The sequence below is a fragment of the Tachyglossus aculeatus genome, chromosome 13 (assembly GCF_015852505.1).
Source record: "Tachyglossus aculeatus isolate mTacAcu1 chromosome 13, mTacAcu1.pri, whole genome shotgun sequence".
Lineage (NCBI taxonomy): Eukaryota > Metazoa > Chordata > Mammalia > Monotremata > Tachyglossidae > Tachyglossus > Tachyglossus aculeatus.
In genome coordinates, this window is record NC_052078.1 from 12,082,120 (window position 1) to 12,108,945 (window position 26,826).

General features: G+C 45.7%; 2 protein-coding genes across 7 annotated transcripts in view; one reads left to right on the plus strand and one right to left on the minus strand.

The window, feature by feature from the left end:
• LOC119936403 (phosphofructokinase, platelet) overlaps nucleotides 1–12,883 on the plus strand; it is a 73,135-nt gene extending 60,252 nt beyond the window's left edge. For 3 of the 6 annotated variants that reach the window (XM_038755994.1, XM_038755993.1, XM_038755992.1), the window contains 6 exons: nucleotides 1,059–1,223; nucleotides 3,885–3,946; nucleotides 6,977–7,088; nucleotides 7,830–7,929; nucleotides 11,348–11,453; nucleotides 12,330–12,883. In XM_038755994.1, coding sequence (XP_038611922.1) covers nucleotides 1,059–1,223; nucleotides 3,885–3,946; nucleotides 6,977–7,088; nucleotides 7,830–7,929; nucleotides 11,348–11,453; nucleotides 12,330–12,483 — 699 coding nt within the window. In that variant the 3' untranslated portion in view covers nucleotides 12,484–12,883. Of the gene's footprint in view, nucleotides 1–1,058; nucleotides 1,224–3,884; nucleotides 3,947–6,976; nucleotides 7,089–7,829; nucleotides 7,930–9,532; nucleotides 9,539–11,347; nucleotides 11,454–12,329 lie in introns of all 6 variants that reach the window. The other 3 variants (XM_038755990.1, XM_038755989.1, XM_038755991.1) reach the window with 2 other exon arrangements.
• Nucleotides 12,884–13,586: 703 nt separating this feature from the next.
• PITRM1 (pitrilysin metallopeptidase 1) overlaps nucleotides 13,587–26,826 on the minus strand; it is a 29,536-nt gene continuing 16,296 nt past the window's right edge. The window contains exons 15-27 of the mRNA XM_038755707.1: nucleotides 26,535–26,651; nucleotides 24,787–24,919; nucleotides 24,013–24,133; nucleotides 23,816–23,892; nucleotides 23,376–23,541; nucleotides 22,497–22,597; nucleotides 20,785–20,905; nucleotides 19,381–19,452; nucleotides 17,819–17,931; nucleotides 16,578–16,703; nucleotides 14,548–14,693; nucleotides 14,316–14,418; nucleotides 13,587–14,105 (exon numbers count right to left, since the gene is read on the minus strand). Coding sequence (XP_038611635.1) covers nucleotides 14,012–14,105; nucleotides 14,316–14,418; nucleotides 14,548–14,693; nucleotides 16,578–16,703; nucleotides 17,819–17,931; nucleotides 19,381–19,452; nucleotides 20,785–20,905; nucleotides 22,497–22,597; nucleotides 23,376–23,541; nucleotides 23,816–23,892; nucleotides 24,013–24,133; nucleotides 24,787–24,919; nucleotides 26,535–26,651 — 1,490 coding nt within the window. The 3' untranslated portion in view covers nucleotides 13,587–14,011. The remainder of the gene's footprint in view (nucleotides 14,106–14,315; nucleotides 14,419–14,547; nucleotides 14,694–16,577; nucleotides 16,704–17,818; nucleotides 17,932–19,380; nucleotides 19,453–20,784; nucleotides 20,906–22,496; nucleotides 22,598–23,375; nucleotides 23,542–23,815; nucleotides 23,893–24,012; nucleotides 24,134–24,786; nucleotides 24,920–26,534; nucleotides 26,652–26,826) is intronic.

Sequence of the window (26,826 nt, forward strand, 5' to 3'; positions counted from 1 at the left end):
TCACCACCAATTTCTGGACTTTAATATACTAGTGTTGCCACTTGGTCTCTCTCTATTTTAGCTAGCCAGATTAAAATTACTTTCCAGTGCCTCTTGAGGTAATCCTGAGGTAATGGATTTATGTATATGTAAATATAAACAAGTAAATATATACACATTTTATTTCTATCTTTCTGTGTATCTATCTCTGTTAAGACTAACACTTTGTTTCTATCGATCGCTCTCTCTCGCTTACATATGTGCCTGAGTGAGAGAGGGCTTGATAGAAACAAAATGTTAGTCAATTGAAAGAGATAGAAGTAAATTGTGTTAGTTGAAAGATTTTTATTTTCTGTGTACCTGAAGGGCAAAGCCTGTGGCTCTGTCATGGAGTGCCACAAAGGTGATGTCTGAATATTTGATAGTCAAGCCTCCTTTTGTCATTCTGCGGTGGAATTTCTGTGAGTCAGTCTTAAAAAGATTAAGTGTAGAATATGTAACAAGGCTTATAACCTGCTCCCGGGCTCTTAATTATATTTCTTCTAGCAGCGGGTGAGTAAAACAGCCCCAAAACATAGGGATGATAGCGCTCACCTATTTGGGACATTGCCTCTTCTGCAGCGGGATTGTGACTTTTTTTTTTTTTCCTGGTGGCTAAGCAGTCAGGCCCCAAGTCCCTGGCCCACTAGGACCACTCAGCCTAAGAGAGAGTGAGAACCTGGTATTTAATTCCCATTATACAGATGAGGAAACTGAGGCACAGAGAAGTTGTGACACAGTGGGCGTGCGATGGAGTGGGAATTAGCACCAGGTCTCGTCTCCCAGACCCATGCTCTTTCCAGTAGGCTTTGTAGCAAGGGTCCTCCGCAGAATCAATGAGACTGTGGACACGTAAGAAGAAACCGGTGAAAAAGCTTTGAGTCTTCCTTGCCGGGGAGATGGAATGTTTGATCCGAGATTTTAAGAGCTAAATCCAAATAAAGCTACTTGGAACATAATGGGGCGAACCGACTCTACCCAGAGTGTTAACGCCAAGGACGTGACCGGCTGGGAAACTGACGCTCCTTTCTCCCGCTCAGACCTGCGACCGCATCAAGCAGTCGGCCAGCGGGACGAAGCGCCGGGTGTTCATCATTGAGACGATGGGCGGCTACTGCGGTTACCTGGCCAACATGGGGGGCCTGGCCGCCGGGGCGGACGCCGCCTACATCTTCGAAGAGCAGTTCGACATCCGGGAATTGCAGGTCCGCCCCTTCCTCTTGAACTCCTTTGGCTCCGAGCGTTTATTCGGCCGGGTCTACTTCCAGTTGGGGCGGCTAAAAACCGGTGTTTTGGATGGTGGCTGGGATGGGTGGGGATCGTGTGATAACTCTTCGCGTGCCGTCTCTCGGCCCTTAAGATCTGCTCTGCCTTTAATGGGGATTCCTGGAGCTGGGCACTCAAAACAGCTGTGTGGCCTTGGCCCTGCCCACAAAAAGGCCTGTGGGATTGGAGTCAGGGGTTTACTGTTGGTCCTGCATTTTGGGGGAGCCGAGGGGCGACAGACCGTCGATGGGAGCAGCTGACTCTAAGGTGAAGGTGTGTATGTCTCACTGACTTATCAGTGAGGTCGGTCCCTTGTAAGGAGCGGCAGCCACCAATGGATGATAACTGCTGTTTAGTAGTGATTGAGCATCAGGTCTGCTAGGTTCTCTACCAAAGAGTTGCTCATTATCTGGCCGAGAAGCCTTACCATTCCCCCAACCGAGCTACAGGCTGGCCCATTGGTATTTGGGTTAGAAAGGGAGCAGTGGTCTTTGCTGAGGGCTACCGTTAATCCGCAAGGAAGAGGTAGTAGACTCACAATAATAATAATAATAATAATAATGATGGCATTTATCAAGCGCTTACTATGTGCAAAGCACTGTTCTAAGCACTGGGGAGGTTACAAGGTGGTCCCACGGGGGGCTCACAGTCTTCATCCCCATTTTACAGATGAGGGAACTGAGGCACAGAGAAGTGAAGTGACTTGCCCAAAGTCACACAGCTGAAACAGTGGTCTTTGCTGAGGGCTACCGTTAATCTGCAAGGAAGAGGTAGTAGACTCACAATAATAATAATAATAAAATAATAATAATAATAATAATGGCATTTATCAAGCGCTTACTATGTGCAAAGCACTGTTCTAAGCTCTGGGGAGGTTACAAGGTGGTCCCATGGGGGGCTTACAGTCTTCATCCCCATTTTACAGATGAGGGAACTGAGGCACAGAGAAGTGAAGTGACTTGCCCAAAGTCACACAGCTGAAACAGTGGTCTTTGCTGAGGGCTACCGTTACTCCTCAAGGAAGAGGTAGTAGACTCACAATAATAATAAAATAATAATAATAATAATAATGGCATTTATCAAGCGCTTACTATGTGCAAAGCACTGTTCTAAGCTCTGGGGAGGTTACAAGGTGGTCCCATGGGGGGCTTACAGTCTTCATCCCCATTTTACAGATGAGGGAACTGAGGCACAGAGAAGTGAAGTGACTTGCCCAAAGTCACACAGCTGAAAATTGGCGGAGCCGGGATTTGAACCCATGACCTCTGACTCCAAAGCCCGGGCTCTTTCCACTGAGCCACGCTGCTTCCCTGATTTCCCTGCCACCCTCTGATTTCTTTCGGATTTGGGCAGCTCCCGCCAGCTGGGACATCAGGGAAGAGGGGAGTGCGTCAAGGTTTCAATTGCGTGCAAAAAAAAAAAAAAGGCACATTTCAGTTGGTCGCAAATTAAACATCACACCACTGGCAGTGCGTTCTGGGCACTGACAGTCTCGGTGTCGGTATTAGACGCCTAGAAGAGAGCTGATCCTGAACCCGCCCCCCCCGGTTCAGTCCTGCCACCAGCCCCAGGAATCTTCCTTTGGTCACTGGGTAGAGTTTGTGGACTGTGGATCGTCAGCTGGTAATTCCGCTCTTCCACTTTCCTTCCCCGCCTTGCATGTAGCTTGAGAACTCGGGTGGATTTAGATCCACAGAAAGTAGAGCCTTCAGTCCTGAAACGTGATCACTGACTACCAGGCAATGCCTGAGAACCCACAGATCTCACTTTTAGTGTTCACAAACCTCTTGCATTGAGTTGTAAAAAAAAAAACAAAAAAACAATGAAAATACGGTGGTAGTGGCCACCTATAAAAACGCTTAGTGATAATAAAAGGCAGTTTCACCCATTGACGTGCACAGAAGTACCTTTTAATTACACATGGTAGAGAAGGAAGGTGAAGAACAGAATTCATTCATTCAGTCATATTTATTGAGCGCTTACTGTGTGCAGAGCACTGTACTAAGCGCTTGGGATGTACAAGTTGGCAACATCTAGAGACAGTCCCTACCCAACAGTGGGCTCACAGTCTAGAAGAATAATAGTATTTGTTCAGCGCTTACTATGTGCCAAGCACTGTTCTAAGCACTAGGTAATCAGGTTGTCCCACTTGTTCACAGTCTTAATCCCCATTTTACAGATGAGGTCACTGAGGCACGGAGAAGTGAAGTGACTTGCCCAAAGTCACACAGCTGACGAGTGGCGGAGCGGGATTAGAACCCATGACCTCCGACTCCCAAGCCCGGGCTCTTTCCACTGAGCCACACTGCTTCTCTCTGTATGACCAGCTAATGATACCGATTTCATCAACTCCGCCCAGCGACTACAGTAAAATTCCCAGAGCGACGAGAATAGAAAAAGTGCAGGAGTGGGATTCGGCTTATTCTTGGTCACCCGAACAGGGAGAAATCAGGAACTCCAAGTTCCTTGTGGGCAGGGAATGTGTCCGTTCATATTGTTTTATTGTCCTCCCCCAAGCGCATAGTACAGTGCTCTGCATACAGTAAGCGCCCAATAAATAACCGTCGGTTGATTGATTGAGGGCTGTTGTTGTCTTTCAGGCTAACGTGGAGCATTTGACGGAGAAGATGAAGACCAGCATCCAGCGGGGGCTGGTGCTCAGGTGGGTGTGCCCAGGAAGCCAGAGCGGAGGTGGGGTCGTCAGTTGTGGTGCTTTGATAGGGGACCCTGTGGTTTAACTTCGTTCTCGCCTGTACCGCCGTCGACCCCCGGCCCACGTCCTCCCCCGGGCCTGGAATGCCCTCCCTCTGCCCATCTGCCAAGCTAGCTCTCTTCCTCCCTTCAAGGCCCTGCTGAGAGCTCACCTCCTCCAGGAGGCCTTCCCAGACTGAGCCCCTTCTTTCCTCTCCCCCTCGTCCCCCTCTCCATCCCCCCGTCTTACCTCCTTCCCTTCCCCACAGCACCTGTATATATGTATATATGGTTGTACATATTTATTACTCTATTTGTTTTACTTGTACATATCTATTCTATTTATTTTATTTTGTTAGTATGCTTGGTTTTGTTCTCTGTCTCCCCCTTTTAGACGGTGAGCCCACTGTTGGGTAGGGACTGTCTCTATATGTTGCCAACTTGTACTTCCCAAGCGCTTAGTACAGTGCTCTGCACACAGTAAGCACTCAATAAATACGATTGATTGATTGATTTAACTTGAGGGCCAAGTCTCCCTCTGCCTCAGCTTCCGCTGCAGCTACATGACACTAGCCCCGGTAGGGGAAGGCAACAGCTGTGGAAAGAGCATGGGCCTGGGATGAGGACCTGGGTTTTAATCCTGGCTCTTCTTGTACTTTCTTATTGAATTGTACTTTCCAAGCACTCAGTACGGCACTCTGCACACTGTAAGTGCTCAATAAATACGATTGAAAGAATGGATAATTGCTTGCTGAGTGACCTTGGGCAAGGCACTTAACTTCGCTGGGCCTCGGTTACCTCATCGGTAAAACTCGGATTAAATCCTCCTCCCTCCACCTTAGACTGTGAGCCCCATGCATTCATTCATCCATCCACTCAGTCGTATTTATTGAGCGCTTACTGTGTGCAGAGCACTGTACTAAGCGCTTGGGAAGTACAAGTCGGCAACCTACAGAGCCGGTCCCTACCCAACAGCGGGCTCACAGTCTAGAAGGGGGAAATAGACAACAAAACAAAACATGGAGACAGGGACTGTGTCGAGCGTGATTAACTTGTATCCACCCCCAGCTCTTAGAGCAGTAAACGCCTAACAAATAGTAAGCGCCCAGGATAGTACACAGTAGTAACAGTTAGCCCTTAACAGATAGTAAGCGTCTAACAACTACTGCTTTTAAAAAAGTGGTGAGCCTCTCAGAGAAACACGGTAAGACAGGCTAAACCTGGGCTTCTCCTGGCAAAATTGCACCTGTGACATCGTATCACATCCTTATCTGCCACCTGAGCCAGAATTCATGTGGTCCCACGGTGTCTACTATAGTATTTCCAAGCCCGGGCTCTTTCCACTGAGCCCCACTGCTTCTCTCTCTATGAGCAGCTAATGATACCAATTCCATCAACTCAGCCCAGCGACTACAGTAGAATTCCCAGAGCGACGAGAATAGAAAAAGTGCAGGAGTGGGATTCGGCTTATTCTTAGTCGGTCACTCGAACAGGGAGAAATCGGGAACTCCAAGTTCCTTGTGGGCAGGGAATGTGTCCGTTCATGTGGTTATTGTCCTCTCCCAAGCGAGAATGTCAGACCGAGGCTCCGTAATTATTTATTTATTTTACTTGTACATATCTATTTTATTTTGTTAGTATGTTTGGTTTTGTTCTCTGTCTCCCCCTTTTAGACTGTGAGCCCACTGTTGGGTAGGGACTGTCTCTATATGTTGCCAACTTGTACTTCCCAAGCACTTAGTACAGTGCTCGGCACACAGTAAGCACTCAATAAATACGATTGATTGATTGATTGATGCCCAGCCCCGGATCGCCAAGTCCCCCAAACTCTCTCACGCTTTAAAGATTCCTTCTTCACATATCCTGAAATTGCTGGGACCCTACCTCTCCCTTGTCGAAGTTTGAGATGGAGGGAGGGGAAGTCCTCTCCGGACAACTGGCTGCGTGATTAAGGAATAATCAATCAATCGCTGGCATTTATTGAGTACTTACTAGGTGCAGAGCACTCTTCTGAGCACTGGGGAGGCAGCGTGGCCTAGCGGATAGAGCGGGGGCCTTGGAGTCAGAAGGATCTGCGTTCTCATCCCGGCTCCACCACCTGTCTGCTGTGTGACCTTGGACAAGTTGCTTCACTTCTCTGGGCCTCGGTTACCTCATCTGCAAAAATGGTGGTTCATTCATTCAGTCGTATTTATTGAGCGCTTACTGTGTGCAGAGCACTGGACTAAGCGCTTGGGAAGTCCAAGTTGGCAACATATAGAGACGTTCCCTACCCAACTGCGGGCTCACAGTCCAGAAGGGGGAGACCGACAACAAAACATATTAACCAAATCAAATAAACAGAATAAATATGTACAAGTAAAATAAATAGAGTAATAAATCTGTACAAACATATATACAGGTGCTGTGGGGAGGGGAAAGAGGTAAGGCCGGGGGGAGGGGAACAGGTATTTACTCCCCATTTTACAGAGGAGGAGGAGGAGGAAACTGAGGCACAGAGAAGTCACAAGGTCGAGATCAAGAGCCCCGTGTGGGGCAAGGGGCCGTCTCAAACCCAGTTAGCTTGTATTCACCCCAGCGCTTAGTACTGTGCGTGGCATGTAGTAAATGCCACAGTTGTTGTTATTACTGAGTCATCCAGGATCCCTGTGTTATTCCCCAGTGTTGCTTCAGTTTCCTCATCTGTAAAATGGGATTCATTCATTCAGTTGTATTTATTGAGCACTTACTGTGTGCAGAGCACTGTACTAAGCGCTTGGGAAGTACAACTTAGCAACATAAATACCTGCTGAAAATACAGGATGAAAATACGTGCTGTCCTTCCCTCTTGGACTGTGTCTGAAGTCTGGAGTCTTCCGAGAGCCTAGCGCAAAATAAGAACTTAAAAAATACTATCATCCCGTTTTGGGTTGAAGGGAGGGGCATAGGCGGGAACAGCCAATCCGTCAAAGAACTCCACACTTTCTCTGCTTGACTGGACCCATTTTCCAATCTTCTCTAGGAATGAGAACAGCAATGAAAATTATACCACTGACTTCATCTACCAACTGTATTCTGAGGAAGGAAAAGGAGTATTCGATTGCAGAAAGAATGTTTTGGGCCACATGCAACAGGTAACCGTTGGTGTCTCGATTTTAGCATATTTTTAACGGGCTGCGGTATTGAGACGGGTAACTCTCCCACGGAATCGTCAAAGTGCACCTTTTTTTTACTCAGTAGTAGAAATGCTACGGCTTCAAAATCTGTTATTTCCGAGACGATTCAGCCAGGATCCATTCCCGAAATATCCGGTGCTCCTCGGTTACAAGAAGTAGAAAACATTAGACTGCCACATCTCGTGATCATTCTGACCCTTTCTACTTTCTGGGATATCAGGTCCCGAATAAACAGGGGTAACCAGAGAATATGGTTTTCAAGAGGAAAAGCAGGCAGTATAGGTTTAGATAGGCCATATCCCTTTAATGTTAACTTAAGCATGTACTTCCTCGGATAAAGCAAGGTCAAATATCGTGAGACCTTGTAGCGTTTTGGACACACATATCCATAATCCATTTGCTTTTAAAGCCATAGAGGAGTGGGATTGTGATTTCCATCTGTTGTATTTCCCAGCGCTGGCGGACTTTTTCCAATATGGTACATTATCGTTTACCGCTCAAGTTACTGGTAATTTTAAAACAGTTAATGTGTCAATGTGTAGAGCTTCCCAAGCCCTAATTTAGTTTCAAGTTACAAGAAATGGACTGATTTCTGGATGGAAGAAGTCCTACCATGGCAGGATGAGACAAACGACCGAATTGGTTAGAGAAATGAGTCTCCGGCAGCCAATAACATATTGAAACTCTTAATTCCAACAGGGCGGAGCACCCTCGCCGTTTGACAGAAACTTTGGGACAAAAATCTCTGCTAAAGCCGTGCAGTGGATTTCTAGAAAACTGAAGGAGACATACCGGAAAGGTACGGTCACCCTAAAGATTGATTTGCTGTGGTGGTTGAAATTGAAGTGGTTTGACCTCAACTCCAGAGCAGGTGGATTCATATGACTTCAAGGTTCTCATTTAGCAATTTTCCTTTTAGGGTGCAGTTTTCCTGGTCTCATTAACCTTCATATACATCTCTGGCTTCTGGAGTTGTAACTAAGGGATTCCTCTGGCTTATTGGTAACCAGAAAATATCTATTTTTCATGGATATGCGGTTGTTCCTTGTTTTACACTGGACATGCATGCTGAAAACAGCGTAAAAGAGAACCTTATGCGACCTATAGTAAAAACGGGGACAGTATACTAGGCTTCAGACTTCCAACAGTGGTATTTACTGAGCGTTCATTGTGTGTATACAGCACTGTACTGGGCGCTTGGGAGAGAACAATAAGTGCTTAGTACAGTGCTTTGCACCCAGTTAAGCACTCAAGAAATACAGTTGAATGAATGAATGCTACACTAGAGTTGGTAGACACAATTTTGGGAAAGGCATACGTGCACTTCCTAAGCCGGGCATGGAAAGCGTTGGTGAGGGAAGAGAGATTTTGCTGTTAGCAGGCGATCAATCAGTCGTATTTATTGCGCGCTTACTGTGTGCAGAGCACTGTATTAAGCGCTTGGGAAGTACAAGTTGGCAACATATAGAGACGGTCCCTACCCAGCAGTGGGCTCACAGTCTAGAAGGGGCCCACTATGAAGAGGGAGGGCGTTCCAGGCCAGAGGCAGGACGAGGGCCAGAGATCAGCAGTGAGATAGACGAAATCAATCAATCAATCAATCGTATTTATTGAGCGCTTGAGTGAGTAGGTTGGACTGGGTTGTAGTAGGAGGGTAGCGAGGTGAGGTAGAAGTGGGCAAGGAGACTGAGTGCTTTAAAGTCAATGGTATAGGAGTTTCTGTTTGATGCAGAGATGGATGGGCAACCACTGGAGGTTTTGGAGGAGTGAGTAAACACGGACTCAACTTTTATGTAGAAAAATCACCTGATCTTGTGGAGGGCTTCCGGCGCGGTGATCAGAGAGGGCTAGTGTTGGTAAAAACACTTTGCCGGTTGCCGCCCAAGTCAGCACGTACCCAAGGAAGCCACGGAGCTGACGGGAGGCGGCAAGAAGGAGCAGAGCGGTTCTAGGCGAAAGGGTGATGCCGCCACCACTGCCGTCTTGGCTTGTCCAGGGTATATCGGCAGCTGCTTCGCCAGCCCGGGGCAGGAGATGGGCGTCGCAGCTGTATTTGTGTCTCCCAGCCTCCCTCCGGGGGCTGCCGGCTTGGCCTGCGGCCCCTGGAGTAGCACAGTGTGAAGGAGCCCCGCTTCTCACCTCCAAAGCTCGGCTCCGCTCGCTCCTTCACCTGGACCTGCGGGCGTCCCAAGCTTGCGAAACTGTAAAAACAAGCAAACAGCTTTATGAAAAGAGAATCAGGGTAAAACAAGGAAGACCTCAACAGAACAGAGGGTTGCTCCAACTGGGTTCTTAACCTGGATCTTAAAGCAGCTTTGCATTCATTTAACTCTGATAGTGCGGTAGTTAAATACTATTTTTGTTTCTATTTTATTTCTTTGCTGGCTACACGGAACACCTAGAAGAAGGTAATGTATTTTCCCTGAGCTCTGTCTTCTTTCGATAGCTTCCAGTTAACCGATCCATCTCTCTCACTCTTTAGACCAACGATCCGTCCCCAAACCGTCCCAGAAATGTACAGGTTTACTCTTTGACGGTCCAAGAGCCTCCCCTGCTGACATGCCCTCTTGTCTCAACTGGCAGAAATCAGGAAACTTCTACCAGTGCGTCCTCTAAAGCCCTGCAGCTTCAGTAAGCACTAGCGGAAGCTGATTGAAGCTCTCTAGCTTCCGTATGAGCTCCTTCCTACTTGTCTCGAGCTCAGTGTTGGAGAGACTCGTCCACTCCCAACCATCTGCCCGATGGGTCTTTGCCAGGCCGATCGGGCCTATTTATTGAGAGCTTACCGCGTGCAAAGCGCTGTACTGAGCGCTCGGGAGAGCACAACCCAACAGTGTAACAGGCTCATTCCGCGCCCACAACAAGCTTACAGCCTAGAGGCCAAATTCCTTCGGCTTACCCTCCAGAGCCCTCTGAATGGCACCGCTTTATGAAGGCCGTAGTTGGCGAATGTCACGGCCCGTGCATCTTTCCGGTATGAGCTGAGCACGTGCAAAAAAACCCCAAGGGCCACCCAGTTCTGAAAGACAGAACCGGTCAGGTTGATTGCCTGAGGCCGAAATCTCTCCTGCATCGTGGCCTGAGCGCTTTGCACAACCCTGCCCCCTTTTTGGCTCCCCAGTTGAATTCCACCACATTACGACCCCTGCCCTTCCTGAGACCTGTTTCTCCTGTGCAGATTTACAGTGATTTTGCTGCAGCAGCTTGTTTGTCCCCCAAGCCTGTCGCATGGCTACTTGTCACACAGCCACTAATGTGCATGTTCCCTTAATCATCACTAAAGCCGGCTGCTAACTCGGGGTGTAATTGCCTCGTTTCTTTAATCTTCCAATCAGTTCTCCCCTGCGATTGTTACTCTTCGATCTCTGGTACCAGCAGGGCAGCCTTTCTGCATTTGATATGGCAAATATTGTGGCTGGCGCACCTTTCCCCTGTGCAAACCACCTCCCTCGGAACGGTGAAAAAGGCTTGAGGGTCAGAACTGGGTGAGGTTGAAGGGCCGAAACATCTCAAGGGGGAAAGGGACCCGTTACCCAGAATATATACTTACTATGACTTGTTTAAAGTTTCAGCTGCTTCACTATACCCTACTGTCCCTCCCTCCTGGTTTGGGGAGTTGCCCTTTGGGGTTTTCCACCCCAGGTGGCCATTTTAAGGCCTATTCATTCCCTCCCTCCTGGTTTTGGGAGTTGCCCTTTGGGGTTTTCCACCCCAGGTGGCCATTCTAAGGCCTGTTCATTCCCTCCCCCATTTTAGCAGTGTTCCCCTTATCAGGGCAGGAACGAGAATGGGGAAGCAAGATGTTGGAGAAACCGTGGCAACTCCCAGCTTTACTTGGACGATGCAGGAGACAGTGCACAGCTGGGTGGGGACCCCGCTGTCTCCCGGATAGCAGCTTGTAGTCCACAGCGGGCAGGGAGTTGAGGCTTCCTGGTGCTCAGTCGTGGACATTCAGGGATCAGAAGGAGCAAGCAGCTGGAAACAGGGGTCAGGGGAAGCTTAAGAGAGTTGGGAAGCTCCAGTCAGCAGCTCTTGTCCAGACAGTAAAAGGCAGGCCTCATCCCCCATCCTCCCCACCTCCTTTGCCAGGATTCACATTTCCAGTTTAGGAACTCTTCACTTCCCATGCATTCTTGCCTGCCTTTATCCCCTCCCCCGAAAGAGTGTTACTGGGTTCATTAGTTCCTCCTATAACCTCTGCATCTTTACCTTTCTAGGAAAAATATTTGCCAACACTGATGACTCAGTTTGCCTGCTAGGAATGCGCAGACGGAATCTTCTCTTCCAACCTGTGATTGCACTAAAGCATGAAACTGATTTCGTGTAAGTACTAGCGAAAGTTGGCAGATTGATCTTAATGAATCAAGGTCCCAACAGCATTTGAACTTACTCATTTGGAGGGCAGTTTCATCAGTCACGAAAGAAGGAAGTTACCAACTACCCCTCCTCCCATACCCTGTCCGAAAGTACAATAGAAAGGCAAACCATCCCAAGTGATACCGCAGTTTCGGGGAATTAAAAATAACAGGCTTTCACTTGTGCCTCTCGTCAAATGCAAATTGCCTAGAATGAGGGGTCACAGTTTCTGAAGCCCGGGATGGTTTGCTGGGTATTAAGAATCAGATTTTTGTCTTAGGGACTTTAAGTGTACTATCGTTTAATGGATAGACCGTGGGCCTGCGAGTCGGATGCCACATTGAACAGGGAGGTGGGGAGGGAAGGAAGTCAGGAATGGGATTAGTCAGTTTCTAAGAACGAGCGGCTCAGTTTCCCTTCCATCTCTGGAAGGGAGGGACGTGATCGTTTGCGAATGTCCCGGACTGTTAGCCAAATTTCCGCCATGCTGCTAGAGTGACACCGTCATTTACCACTAATATTTGTTTCGGTTGCGGCCCGGCAGAGGAGAAGAAAACTTAACAGATGAGTAAGTTAGTTAGGGAGAAGCAGCGTGGCCTAGTGGGATAGAGCATTGGTCCGGGAATCAGAAGGACCTGGTTAATAACCCCAGCTCTGCGACCTTGGGAAAGTCACGTCACTATTCCGTGCCTCAGTTATCTCCTCTGTAAAGTGGGGATTGAGGCCGTGAGCCCCACGTGGGACAAGGACCGTGTCCAACTCGATTTGCCCGGATCCATCCCGGAGGTTAGTGCAGGGCCCGGCGCATAGTAAGCACTTACCCAACGCCATTATTCTCACTAGGCACCGGATTCCCAAGGAACAGTGGTGGTTGAAACTGAGGCCTCTGATGAAGATTCTGGCCAAGTACAAAACCAGCTACGACGTTTCCGATTCAGGCCAGCTGGAGCACGTGGCTGGGTGCAGACCCCAAGAAGCAGAAACTGGAGCCATCTAGACCGACGGTCCGTGATACAGCCCACCTACACTGTGTGTTTGTAATGATGCTTTAGAACTCGTCCGTTACCGCTTTGTTTTGTAACATTTAAGTTATTGGATCAGCACTTTATGCGGAAGACGCCAGTCCCATTTTCCTCACCCAAGTGTTGTGTTGGCAGTAGATACCCACTAGCACCAACTTCCCACACGATCCTTATCAGTGCTATCAATCACCAATGTAATCCTTATGAATAAAAGACCCCAAATGCAAAAATACTGACCGCTCTGGGGTAAATTGTTCACGTACTGCCCTTTGTTATTAAATAGTATTTCCACTCGAAGCATATGTAAAGAATTAGTTGTCAGGCCCAACGTATGTGTGTATCCGAAGTGGAATAAATATATTGTTGCAAACCGTACCACAACTGTGGTTGTCAGCAAACTCCCAGGATCCGGTATTTGGGCCTGTTGCGAGAAGGGCCAAGGCTTCAAGGTGTAAAATGATATTTTTTTAAGTCCAGCAGCAGCAATCGGGCATTCAAATGCTGCTACAGCTGCTCCTGAACGGGGTGGGGGGAGGTTCAGTCACCAATCCCCAGAGGTGAAACCCTAGTTTCTGCTGAACATATAGCTGAGATGGGGGGGAGGGAGGAGGACAAGGGGAAGGGGCTGCCACAGCTGGGAGTTGCCGTCCCAACTGCTAAAGAAATTCAGCACACACTTGCTTCAGGTTTTGCAACCATGGCTAGCTGACTGAGCTCGCTCAGCGAAGCCTGGTTCAGAAGCTTCTACATTAACAGAGCAACAGGCCTCCGCCACCTGCCCCTTGTCAGATGATCGAGCGAACAGACCCAGGCAGTCATCAGGTGTTACGAAAGAAAGAATTGAAAAGTGGGAGGGGCTCAAGAGAAAAAACAAATTCTCCGGCAGAAACCCACAACCAAGCAGCTGCGAGAGGGTGCCTGCCGTAGAAGAGGAAGACACTCACTATTTGAACAGCCTTCCAGGAGCCCCCTTCTGTTTCTCTCCCGCTCATTCCACTCCACGGCTTTGGTGACCCTATTGCCTGGGAGAAGGTTGAAACGTCACAGAATGTTTTTCACTTAGGACGGAGTTAACATCCAGGATGTACGCTTTTTTTATTTTTTAAATGAAAAGTTTTAAAAAGTACCGACCGAGCACGATGATCGTTGAGGACCACAAGCACGTTACACATTTACAAAAAAAAAAAAAAAAAAGAGTGAACATTTTAGGACTTCGGATGCAGACGGGATTGAAGAAATGGTAAGTCCTCTAGGTAAGTACTCGTTTTTCTTTCATCCATTTTAGTTTGAGTGTGAAACTCCATCATACACGATTCTTCTTTGCCAAGTTTAAGTCTGATAAGCAAGTGCATGATTAAAGTTGATGAAACATTAGCAGCATCTTGATAGAACTAATTTCCCTAGGGTAGTGATTCTAGTGAGAACATCCTGTGTGTCTTGGAGAGATTCAGAATTCTGGACTGTTCTAAGTCTTCATCTTGAGTGAGATTTTGGTCACCAAAATTATCTTATCACCCATGATGGGTCTTTAGCAATACTTGTATTTTCGGGACCAAGAATAGCTAATCCTCGGGTGCTCTGTCCAACGGAAAGGTACCTAAAATGAAGAAACAGAGAGTCCATTTTTCCACGTAGCCGAGCATTCTTCATAAAGGACTTTTGTAGGAGAATGTTATGCAATTAAAACCAACAAACAGTTACCCCAAACCAAAACGCACCACTCTAACAACTTCCCCTTCCCCAAGAAATAATAGCCAATCTTCTCAGGTTTGTGGAGATGAACTTTAGCATTTTAACTCATACTCACGTAGTGGTTGCGCGGATGAGTTGTTCCCGACTGACGGCAAACAGCTGCTCCCTGTGGGCCTGCTTCATCTCATCCGAGAGCCCATACAAGAAATGGTCCAGCCCTAAAAATTAAAGCCGCCTGTTCAGAAAAATCTCCTCTGGCTAGATAGCCCAAATGCTTCCCTATGAGAACGGCATAAAATCTTCACTGTCGCCTTCGAGCCCCTCTGCTTCACGTCACATAACCGTACCTTTGTCTGAAGGAGCGACGGGAGAGTCCACAGCAGAAAATACTGAAAGTTTTGCTTCGTCGATGTCCTGTTGGGTGAATTTCCCAGATTTGGCCCATTCAACTGCTTTTCCAAAAGACTCCAGGGTTTCTGTGGAATTTGGATCCCTAGGAAATGCAGAATGGGAAAAAATACGTACCGATAAGAATAATAATAATAATAATAATGGCATTTATTAAGCGCTTACTGTGCGCAAAGCACTGTTCTAAGCACTGGGGAGGTTACAAGGTGGTCAGGTTGTCCCACAGGGGGTTCACTGTCTGAATCCCCATTTTACAGATGAGGGAACTGAGGCATAGAGAAGTTAAGTGACTTGCCTGAAGTCACACAGCTGACAACTGGCAGAGCTGGAATTTGAACCCATGACCTCTGACTCCAAAGCCCGGGCTCTTTCCACTGAGCCACGCGGCTTCTCAAGCAAGTGTAAGGAAAAAAAGATCATTCGCAGATCACTTAAGGTGAGGGGATTAATGACCACTGGCATCTAAAATCATTTAGCTATTTCCAAGTATGCAGTCAGTTATCGGTGACTATTTTCTGCTATGGAAAGGGCCCACACCACCAGCTCACACCCCAAAACTTCAGAAAACGCTCTAATGTTTTTGTCGTGTTCAGATTGAGAAAAAGCAAACTGCAAACCCTATAAAAAGAGGCAGGGAAAGCAGGAAAGTTTTTGCCCTTTTTCCCCCCACCCTGCTAGTGAATCCAGGGGTTCACTGGAATTTCCTGGCAAGAGGGAGGCACAATTCTGAGGCACCATCTCCTGGAACAGACTGGGAACAGTGGAAGTAGATGGATGTCGCTTTGAACAGGGAGATGGGGGGGGGAGAAAGTCAGGGATGGGATTAGGCCATCGCTAAGAACAAGCAGCTCAGTTGCTCTTCCATCTCTGGAGGGGAGGGACATGATGGTGTTGGCAGGGGGGGTCCTGGGCTATTAGCCAAAGTGCCATCATGCTGACCACAGCTAGAGTGAAACCATCACGTACAATTAACATTCGTTTCAGTTGCGGCCCAGCACAGATGAAGAAAACTTAGACTAATAATAATAATAGTAATGATGGCATTTGTTAAGCGCTTATTATGTGCCAAGCACTGTTCTAACCGCTGGGATAGATACATGATAATCAGGTTGTCCCACGTGGGGCTCACAGTCTTAATCCCCATTGGACAGCTGAGGGAACTGAGGCAGAGAGAAGTGAAGTGACTTGCCCAAAGTCACACAGCCGACAAGTGGCAGAGCTGGGATTAGAACCCATGACCTCAGACTCCCAGGCCCGCGGCTCTTTCCACTGGGCCACACTGCTTCTCAACTGCTCAACTAGTACAAAGTTAGTGAGAAGCAGTGTCCTGGTAGTCGGAAGGCCCTGGGTTCTAATCCCCACACTGCCGCTTGTCTGCTGGGTGGCCTTGGGCAAATTATTAACTTCTCTGTGCCCCAGTTACCTCAACTGTATAATGGGGATTAAGGTTATGAGCCCCATGTGGGACATGGACCCCAGCACTTAGTATAGGGCCTGACACATAGCAAGCACTTAAATACCATTTAAAAAAAGACTGGGCAATATATCTGGGACAAGAGTATTACGATCAGTTCTAAAATTGTTTTTTTTTTTCCTTTTTAAAGGACAGGAGATAAATGCAGGTTAGTAAAGTTAATCACCTGAAAGCCCACAGGAGATAATAATAATAATAATGATGGCATTTGTTAAGTGCTTACTATGTGCAGAGCACTGTTCTAAGCGCTGGGGGGGATACAAGGTGATCAAGTTGTCCCACGTGGGGCTCACAGTCTTAATCCCCATTTTACAGATGAGATAACTGAGGCTCAGAGAAGTTAAGTGACTTGCTCACGGTCACACAGCAGACATGGCGGAGCCGGGATTCGAACCCATGACCTCTGACTCCAAAGCCCGGGCTCTTTCCACTGAGCCAGGAGATACATGGGGCGTATCAGTTGGTTACATAAGGTATACGCAAGAGTTAATATACCTGTAGGAGTAGAAAGTGAATATTCCACTATGGCTGAGTTTCGCACCTCCCCCATATGCACCACCTTTTTCTCTAATTTCCGTGTGCAAAAATTTGGCTGTCATCAGACGTGCAAGGATCCGAAGACTGAAATTTAAAAAAAAGCATTAATATACAACTCATAACATTTAAAGATCTTCAGGACATACTTCGCAAAAGAATAGATCATCTGCATAGCTAAATGGCGAGTTTCCCAGCTAACATATTCATTTATTCATTCAATCGTATTTATTGAGCACTTACTGTGTGCAGAGTACTGTACTAAGCGCTTGGGAAGTACAAGTTGGCAACATATAGAGACGGTCCCTACCCAACAGCGGGCTCACAGTCTAGAAGGGGGAGACGGACAATAAAACAAAACATGTGGACAGGTGTCAAGTCGTCAGAACAAATAGAATTAAAGTGAAATGCACATCATTAACAAAATAGGATAGTAAATCTGTACAAGTAAAATAAATCGAGTAATAAATCTGTACAAACTTCTATACAGGTGCTGTGGGGAGGGGAAGGAGGTAGGGCGGGGGGCTCAGTGTGGGAAGGCCTCCTGGAGGAGGTGAGCTCTTAGTAGGGATTTGAAGGGAGGAAGAGAGCGAGCTTGGCGGATGTGCGGAGGGAGGGCATTCCAGGCCAGGGGGAGGACGTGGGCCGGGGGTCGACGGCGGGACAGGCGAGAACGAGGCCTAACGGTGAGGAGATTAGCGGTAGACGAGCGGAGGGTGCGGGCTGGGCGGGAGAAGGAGAGAAGGGAGGTGAGGTAGGAGGGGGCGAGGGGATGGACAGCCTTGAAGCCCAGGGTGAGGAGTTTCTGCCTGATGCGCAGATTGATTGGTAGCCACTGGAGATTTTTGAGGTGGGGAGTAATATGCCCAGAGCGTTTCTGGACAAAGATAATCCGGGCAGCAGCATGAAGTATAGACTGAAGTGGGGAGAGACAGGAGGGTGGGAAGAGAGGAGGCTGATGCAGTAATCCAGTCGGGATAAAATGAGAGACTGAACCAGCAAGGTAGCGCTTTGGATGGAGAGGAAAGGGCGGATCTTGGCGATGTTGTGGAGGTGAGACCGACAGGTTTTGGTGACAGATTGGATGGGAGGGGTGAAAGATCACACCACACCCAAGTTACAAGTTTTGGCCTCTAGCTATACCTCTGCAGCATCAAATTCTAGGAAAGTTTCACGGTAGAGTGAGTTTATCCATTTCTTACCTGGCATAATCTGGAGCTGTATAGGGAACAGTCCTAATGCATTCACCAACATAATTCACTGGAAAAGGGAGTAGGAAATGGGTCTTCATCTGACACGGTTTGAAGGTAGGATCCTAAAGCAGAAAATGAGACTACAATGAAACCTTATTTCAAAGTACAGCAAATAGTACCCTGCTGGTCTGGTTAGGACTATACAAGCTTCTTTTGGCAGATGACTTTTAATCAATCAATCAATCGTATTTATTGAGCGCTTACTGTGTGCAGAGCACTGTACTAAGCGCTTGGGAAGTACAAGTTGGCAACATATAGAGACAGTCCCTACCCAACAGTGGGCTCACCGTCTAAAAGTTTTAATCCCTCTACTCTATTCTACACTGGCATTGAACAACTCTAGTTTTTAACACAAATAACATTCATTGAAAACATCATCTTTATATACTTTAGTACACATCAATTTTAGAATTTATCTGACTCTTTCTAGATCAAGAATTACTCAGTCTGTGCATTCATACCAGAAAATTCTGTTTGCCTCAGCCAGGGTAATTTCGCTATCATTTCTTGGTGCTTGTATTATGAAATGAACTGTACTTAGAGCTCAGGGATTTAAATAGGAAATCAGACAGGCATAAACCCTGTCCTCCAGTTGCATATAGTTTTCTAATGGGGGGCAAGATGGCTCAACATTTCATCCCTATTGGAATACACAGAGCCTACAAATACACGCAAAGTAGGTGTAACCCCTAAATACTGCAATTATGAAATGATGTGGGATAGTAAGGGCCTCCTCGTTTCCTGGGAAATGTTTCTTGGAAAAGCCTTAGACCGTAGCCTGACCGACGACAGGAAAGCTGTCCCATCCGATTACTTGTATCTATCCTGGTGTTTAGAAGGATGCTTGACAAATAGCAAGCCCTTAACAAATACCCTTTAAAATACAGATACCCTTTAAAAAACCATCCAAATACCTCAAAAGAGCCCAGTTTTCAACGATGCCCCAAAGGGATGGCTGAGGGAGGGGCAGATCATACCACAGACAGGCAGGTGAACGGACTATGCTCAGGTTTGGGGGGTAGAAGGAACGAACAGAGCAGAAGGGGATGAAGACGGACTGGAATGGAGTGTAGATGTCAGAGAATTATGGCTTTTGTAGAAGGATAGATCTAACAAGTGAAGAATCGCGAGGCTTGGACTTTCGGTCATTAATCGATTAATTAGGTTCATTGGGTGCTCACCGTTTGCAGAGCGCCGTACTAGGGGTTTGGGAGAGTACGCTGTTATAGGGTTGGTAGACACGTTCCCTGCCAACAACGACTTTACGGTGTAGAGGTAATTCGGAGACTACTTAATTCAACAAATAACGGGGGGCAGATTAAACGCTTCAAAAAAAAGTCTCCAGAAAATACTTTTGTCAGTGAAAGAGGTGTAATCTTGATTCAATAATTCTTCCATCCGTTTTATCCGCGTACTTCAGAGCAATTTTCCTAACATAGACTGTTTTTATTAGGTTATACTTAGGGAGCAGTATTAGCCTATATAGAACCTACTTGATTTGCTGTACTTACTGTAATTAATTTTCTTGTGACTTGGGAGCAGTTGAGTGATTCATTTCCTACCGGCTTGGACTCTGCAGATTTCTGAAAAGCAAAGGGTAAACTTAGTTTGTGAGTTAAAAATAACAGATGCAGAACCAGTGATTTGGGGTCTGGGAGGATGTTACGCAAATATAATGCCAGTTCTTCCCTAACAAACTACCTGTTTGGGATGATTCCGTTTCATGCAGAAACACTGCCTGGATTAGATCACCTGCGAGTTTGGGAAAACAAAATTCGAAGGAAACTTGTTTCGCCACCCCGATCCTCAGATCTTAACTTTCGTTCAGGTTTGAGTTGGCTGTAACTTCATCAGCACTGCACCGAAGGGCATTTGAGCTAACAGATTATGATTTTATCTTTAGAAGACTAGGAAAAGACTAAGAAATGTATAGCTTAGACAGAATATACAATCTATTTGGACACTAAAGTGTCTATCTGGACACTAAACTTGTACTTCCCACGTGCTTAGTACAGAGCTCTGCACACAGTAAGCGCTCAATAAATACAATTGATTGATTGATTGATAAAGCCACACCTCTAAATCCAAGGTAGCTCCTTGGATTTAGGAGCCAGAACTCAGAACTCAGCCAGAACTCACTGCTCCACCCATAAATCTTAATCCAGGGCAGCTATATGACTGCTTAATAACCGTGGGATTCATAAAGGGCTTACCATGTGCTAAGCCCTGCATTAAGTGTCGGGGTAGACACATACAGTATGCGCAGCTCGCACACGGTCTGAGAAGGAGGGAGAACAAGTCTTGTAACCCCACTGATCGGAAAAGGAAACAGGCCCAGAGAAGTTTAGTGATTTGCCCAAGGTCACACAGCAGGCAAGGACCGGAGACGCTGCAACAAGCAAGGGACCATATGAGAAGCAGTGTGGCCAAGTGGGTAAGGCACAGGCCCGGCAAAGATCTGGGTTCGTATTCTGACTCTGCCACTCATCTGCTGTGTGGGCAGCGCAAATCACTTAATTCCTCTGTGCCTCAGTTACTTCATCTGTAAAATGGGGTAGAAGACTGTGAGTCTCCATGTGGGACCTGGACTGTGTCCAACTTATTACCGTCTATCTACTCTAGCGCTCAGTACAGTGCCTGGCACATAGTAAGCTCTTAAGTACCATTACAAAAACGAAACAAATGAACAAACAAAAAAAACCCGCCAATGGGTCGGGATTAGAACTCATGTCTTCCAGGCCCATTCTCTTCCGACTAAGCCATGCTGCTGTTTAATACAGGCCGAGTTGGCTGTGAGAGGCTTCTCAGCTCGAGAACAGCCATGATTTTCTTCAAAATCTACTTTGTAAAATATCTTCTATGATGCAGGAGTGAATTACTCAATGTTTGGGGACAAATATAATCTTCTTTCATACCTCAATCACGTGGGGGCGGACGGGTTTCCGTTCTTTTTTACTTCTAACAAGGCTCTTTACGAAGTTTTCTACTTCCTTTGCTGCCACTGCTATCTGCTGAGGAGCAGCATTCACTGAACACCTGTTCAAATAATAATCATCGTTCATGCAGGTAGTATTAGAATCACACATTCGTTCATTTGGACTACCCAAAATATATTTTCCTTTCAATGATCCTCAGCATGTGGGATAATATAACACTGCTGCTTCATTATAATGAGCATCTAAACTAACAAATGTGAATTCCTAACAGCATGGCAGAAGTGACCCTTTCCTCTCCTTAATAAATTCCAAACAAATATCTAGTTCTGATTTTGAGAAGAGATAATAACCAGATGGGTTCTAAATTTTCAATAACCCATAATAATTGTTTACAGTGTCACAGAAATGATGCATTGGAAGGAAATGCAAGTTAGCTTACTCAGGCAGGAAGAACTTGTGCTGGGTACCATATTTCCCAATTGGATCTGAGCAAATCCAATTTCTTTCAGGGTCTAAACCAGGGAACCAAGGCTAATATGCAGGCCTAATTAACGTTGTTATTCACAACGAACTTGCCAAATTACTATTGCCCAGCTGATGTTTCCTGAGCTCTCCCCTCGATTAGAATTCGGAAATTGGCTTCCTGCTCGTTGTTCACTGCAGTTTAGAGTCAATCCCTTGTTTTTCTGGGATTTTCCCCAGCTGAAAAAGGGGAGCCAATGCAACTTCTTTTTTTTAATCACTGAGGCTTTTTTTTTTTTTTAAGATATTGTAATGTACACACTCTGAAGTCCCGGGGTGGCTGGCAGTTATTTTGAATTATTAGTATAATTTTTCTACCCCTTGCCAAAAACATCTTTCCCACCATATTTTCTAAATTCTAAACTCTTTGAGGGTAGATATCGCCTACCAATTCTACTGTATTATACTCTTCCAAGAGCTTAGTACGGTGCTCTGCACAAAGTAAGCACTCATTATAATCCACTTATTGATTCACCGCAATCTGTTTACGTTGTCTTCAACCATCTATGCTTCAAGCCGAAGAACCTATATGCTGAAACCTTCTTGAAAGGTTTCAAGACTGAACTGGACATATTGGAATCAGTAACGAGTGAGTTAAACTCAGCCCCTTGAAAAAGGTTCCCCAGTCGCCCCAAAGGTCAATTTCCTCTTTTATTTTATGGTGTTTAAGTGCTTAATAGGTGCCGGTCACTGTAGTAAACTCTACTAAGATAATCGGTTTGGACATATTCCCTGTCCTATACAGTGTTCACATTTCTTAATCCCGTTTTACAGATGAGGTAACTGAGGCACCAAGCAGTTAAGTGACTTGCACAAAGTCACAGGGCAGACAAGTGGCAGAGTCAGGATTAGAACCCAGGTCCTCTGACATCCCGGCTCCTGCTCTTCCCGCTGGGCTACGCTGTTTCTCTTCTCCAGATAATCTCTATAATACTGAAAGGATTCAGCCCCAAATATTTACGATGAATAGGATTGACATATTCCCTTATGAATTTCCAGGCATGTGTTTATGCTCCTGTGCTAAACACGCTAATACGATTTTACTGACGATCAAATCAATTCTAAAACAATCATCAGTTCAAAGCAAACCCACATTAAAACTAATTTAGGAAACTAGTAAATGGTAGTCATCTTCACTCAGCTGTCAACCAAGAATGCATAATCCTCACCTCATATTGTCACAATTTAGTATATGTTTCTTGATACGGGGAAGTTTTCTTAGGACTGATTTAATATCTGACATCTCTGCAATTCGCTTCATTAGTTTCACCTTGATCAAAAAGGAGACTCAATTTAAGGTATACATAAACTCTATAAATAAAATCAAGAATGCAAATTGGGTGGGACAAGTGTAAATATATGCAGATAAATACAATCAAGCACTAATGGATTTGTATAAATTGTTCGCAAGAATATGCTGAAACCAGAAAGCGGTAGTAGGTTCAAAACACATGAAAAGAAGCACTTCCCACTGCAGGTGGCAGAACATATGGAATTCATTACCACGGAAAGCCGCACCAGTCAAAATCAAAGGTTTAAGAGGAGCTTGGATAAACTGCCTGGTGAGTCATCCACGATACACCCTAAGGGGAAGGCCCGGCAGTAGAGGGAAGAGCCAAAAAAATTACAGAGCAATCCCATAACTAACAGGATTCAGAGGGATTCCTCTTCCCCCTGAAGAGGTGTCCCTTGGGGTCAAAGACTAAACAGCATGTGAATCCTTCAAGCATCCTACTGCTACTCCCAGAGGTCGAATATTGGGCTGGATAGGCATTGATCTCATCCAGTTACGATGTAGTCCTTACAACATATTTCATATTGTATTTCCCTAGGTTTGCCCAATTAAAAAATTTCAAAGCCACAAATATCTAGGTTACGAAAAGCTCCTGGACTCAAATCGGGATATGGGGAGGTTTGGATTTCTATACCTTGCACACCAAGAATCTCAATATTATTTCTCAAAACTAATTCAAGGACAGGGAGGAATTGGATGGATCTCGGACAGATCACAAAACAGAACTCCCCAAGGCCCCAAATCACTCCTTTACCTGATCCATTCCACAAAAGGTTTCCTGTAAGTCTCCCGCGGGAGTAAGATTCCTACTAGCTCGAATAGAGGCGTACATATGACCAGAATCTGGAATACCATTTGAAAGCTCCTGGGCAGTCATTTTAACCAATACTTTGAAGTGCTCCTCTTCCTCAAAGCGCGGACTACGAAAAATAAAATATACTGATTTTTCAATTGGTATTTTAGAATCAACCACAAAACCACATTCTTTCCAATACTAAGGAATACTTATTGAATAGAATTTTATCAAAGATACAAACATGCGCAAATTTTGCCCCAAAGGGTCTGAGGATTTTAAAGGTGCCAAAAAATGAGTGTAAGCCAATACTTAGCACTGAAGCATTTTAGGATCTAGACATGTGGAACACCTCTTTTCATAGGATGGATGTGAAGGACAAAAATATGCAAGCACGTTACTTGTTAAATATTTCGCTCCATAAATGCATCATGTCCGGTAGATTTCGGTCCAGGCACAAAGATGAAAAGAGGACACCCTACGGAAAATGGGGCGAATACAATAATTTCTAAAGTGTATATGAAATTAAACAATTTGAAATAGAAAATAACAGGCTTTAGACTGACACCGTTTCAGCAGACAAGACAGTTCATTTTACCTGCTCGTACACATCTAGATGTGAATCATCTGGAATGACATGAGGAGAGACAGACATTCCGCCCGTTTTTAGCTCGATCTGCTGAGCCTGTTCTCGGTAATCATAAACTCCACAGCCCATCCTGTAACAGAGAAGTGTCACTCCATGAGGTCAGAGATATAAAGCCTCTACACTCATTATGTTTTCCTGTTTGTAAAAATGCTGTACTTATTCACATAATTGCCCAACCCCAGTTTTTGAGAAATAAGATTTTTTTTGTACATAAACTGTACTAAACTGAACGGTTACGAGCAGTGACAGCTTACATAAGCTATCGTCCCCTGTGTGTACCAGGGGAGGAGCAGAAGGGTGACAGTGTGAACAGTGGGGGTAAAAGTTAATTCAGAATGCCTGTTTGCAGTACTTGGGAGGGTGTGCTAGAAGAGATGCAGTCTCAAACGCCCTCTGACCTTCCTCTTCCCTCTCTCCTCTTTTCTTCTCCTCCTTCCCGTTTTGTTAGACTTAATTCTTTAATGACCTGGGTAATAGCCCCATCCATTTTAATGTTAAAAGATGAAGCAGAAATGGGGCAATTATGTGATTACAGTAGATAAAAGTTTTCATTTCACTGTGGTATAAGGTACCCCAGTGATTTTCATTACAGCAGTTATAAGAACAAGTAACCTCTATTTCCCCCTTGTAGTACCAGAGATACTAAAAGTTGCATATAAATGTTTCACATGCACACACGCATTCTCTCCCTCTCTCTCTCCATACACATCAGAATCATCTTACTTGGTAAGGACGCTGCAGAAAAGCGGCACGTACGGTCTGAGCTCCTCAGGAAGCGTGTTGAGGCTAGAGAAGGCTCTGAAATATACTACACCGTTGGTGGGCTGAGCACAGTATTGAATAGGGACTTCACCAGCTAGGAGGAGGAAATAGCATTTTGAAACCTCTCTCTGAGGCATTTACAAATTAACTTCAAGTGAAAGACTGTTAGTGTACCAATGCAATTTAATGAGTACCCAGTGGATTAATCTACAAAGGGCAAGTGTATTTATTGAAAATGTTTTAGGTAAAAAAAACGATATTGGATACTCAAGTGTGCAGAGGACAGGCCTAACACTAAGCACTGACCTTATGGGAACCATGATAACTCTTCTGGGAAAACTGCCCCATGGTCATGTTTGAGGCAATAAAAGATTATACTTTGTGCCATATAACTGTAAGCAGCTATAGCTGCTCAGAGAGGGAGGCAGAGATGAAAAAAGATGAGACACACAAAATTCACTAAGATTGTCACAGGCCAGGCAGGAAGTGACCATGTGGCAACACGGCAAGAGGGCAAAGGGCCTTCATTCATGAAACTGCTCTGAGCCAGGGGAGGAGGAGCTGCAGGAGGAGTGAATTCACTGAGGGTCTACTGTATGCAGCACTTGGGGGAGTGCTACTGAAGTGCTCTTTTACCTTCCTCTTCCCTCCTTTTTGTCTTCTCTTTTCTCCTCTTGTCTTTATTAGACTTAATTCTTACATGACCCATGTAATATTCCCACTCCTTTTAATGTGACAAAAATGTATGCAAAAAGGTGGGGCAGTTATGGAAGTAACTACTTATCCCTGAAGGTAAGATCAATGGCTTTGTGGAATGAGCACTGAGAGTCGGGAAACCAGGGTTTTACTTCAAGCTCGGCTATGACTGGCAGCCGGGCTTAGAGGAAAGGGCACGGGCTTGGGAGTCAGAGGACGTGGGTTCTAATCCTGGCTCTGCCACTTGTCTGCTGTGTGACCTTGGGCAAGCCACTTAACTTCTCTGTGCCTCAGTCACCTCACCTGTAAAATGGGGGTGAAGACCGTGAGCCCCAGTGGGACAACCTGATTACCATGTATCTACCCCAGCATTTAGAACAGTGCTTAACAAATACCATCATTATCATTAACAATATTATTATCACCATGGCCTTCTGGCTGACCTCAGATAGGTTACTTAACCTCTATATGTGTCAGTTTCCTCATCAGTAAAATGGAGATAAGATAAGATTGTGAGTCTCACTGTTGCAAGGACTGTGTCCACTCATAGCCTCGCTCATAACCTCGAACCTTAGGGTAGAGTAAGCATTTAATCCATGCCATTATTGCTATCGTCAATGTTTTGGAAGTTGCCGATCACTACTCCAGCCCAACCTAGGAACTGTCTTATCAGTTGGTCTGCCTGCCGGCAGAGAATATTTCCAGCTCTCCTATCCCGGGCCCAACTACCCACCCTACTCCCCTCTACTCTCCTCCCCCTCCCTTCAGGCAGCCCTATTGAACCAGTCAGGAAGCAATCTGATGCCTAAATTCTCTAGTCTGCACATAACCCTAAGGTGCTCAGGGCACACGTACGGCAGAGGAACGTTAACAGAGATTTCAATTTGGCAGGTTAATTTGGAGAAGATGCAGAGAGAAAAATAAAAAGCCAGTCACCTTTCCTGTAAAAGATATCATGATCGCTACTCAATTAATCTTTTTAAGTAAAACGTTAACAATTAGGTTATCCAGACCTGCTAGTGCTGTATCAAGTTCCGTGAAGGGTATAGTTGGCTCAATGTCCGATACTTTCAATGCTGGTAGACAAGAAGCATCCTGTGGTTTGCTCTGTAGAGTTCTTAATTCTAAGCCTAAAAGAGAAGATAAGTTTCAGCTTTGTAGAGTTCTTAATTCTAAGCCTAAAAGAGAAGATAAGTTTCACAGTGACTACAATAAAAAGAGTGGGGTGGTTTACTAAATCACGTTTAAAGAAATAATCCTCACATCCCACCACAGCAATAGGGTTCTATTCATTCAGGAAGTATT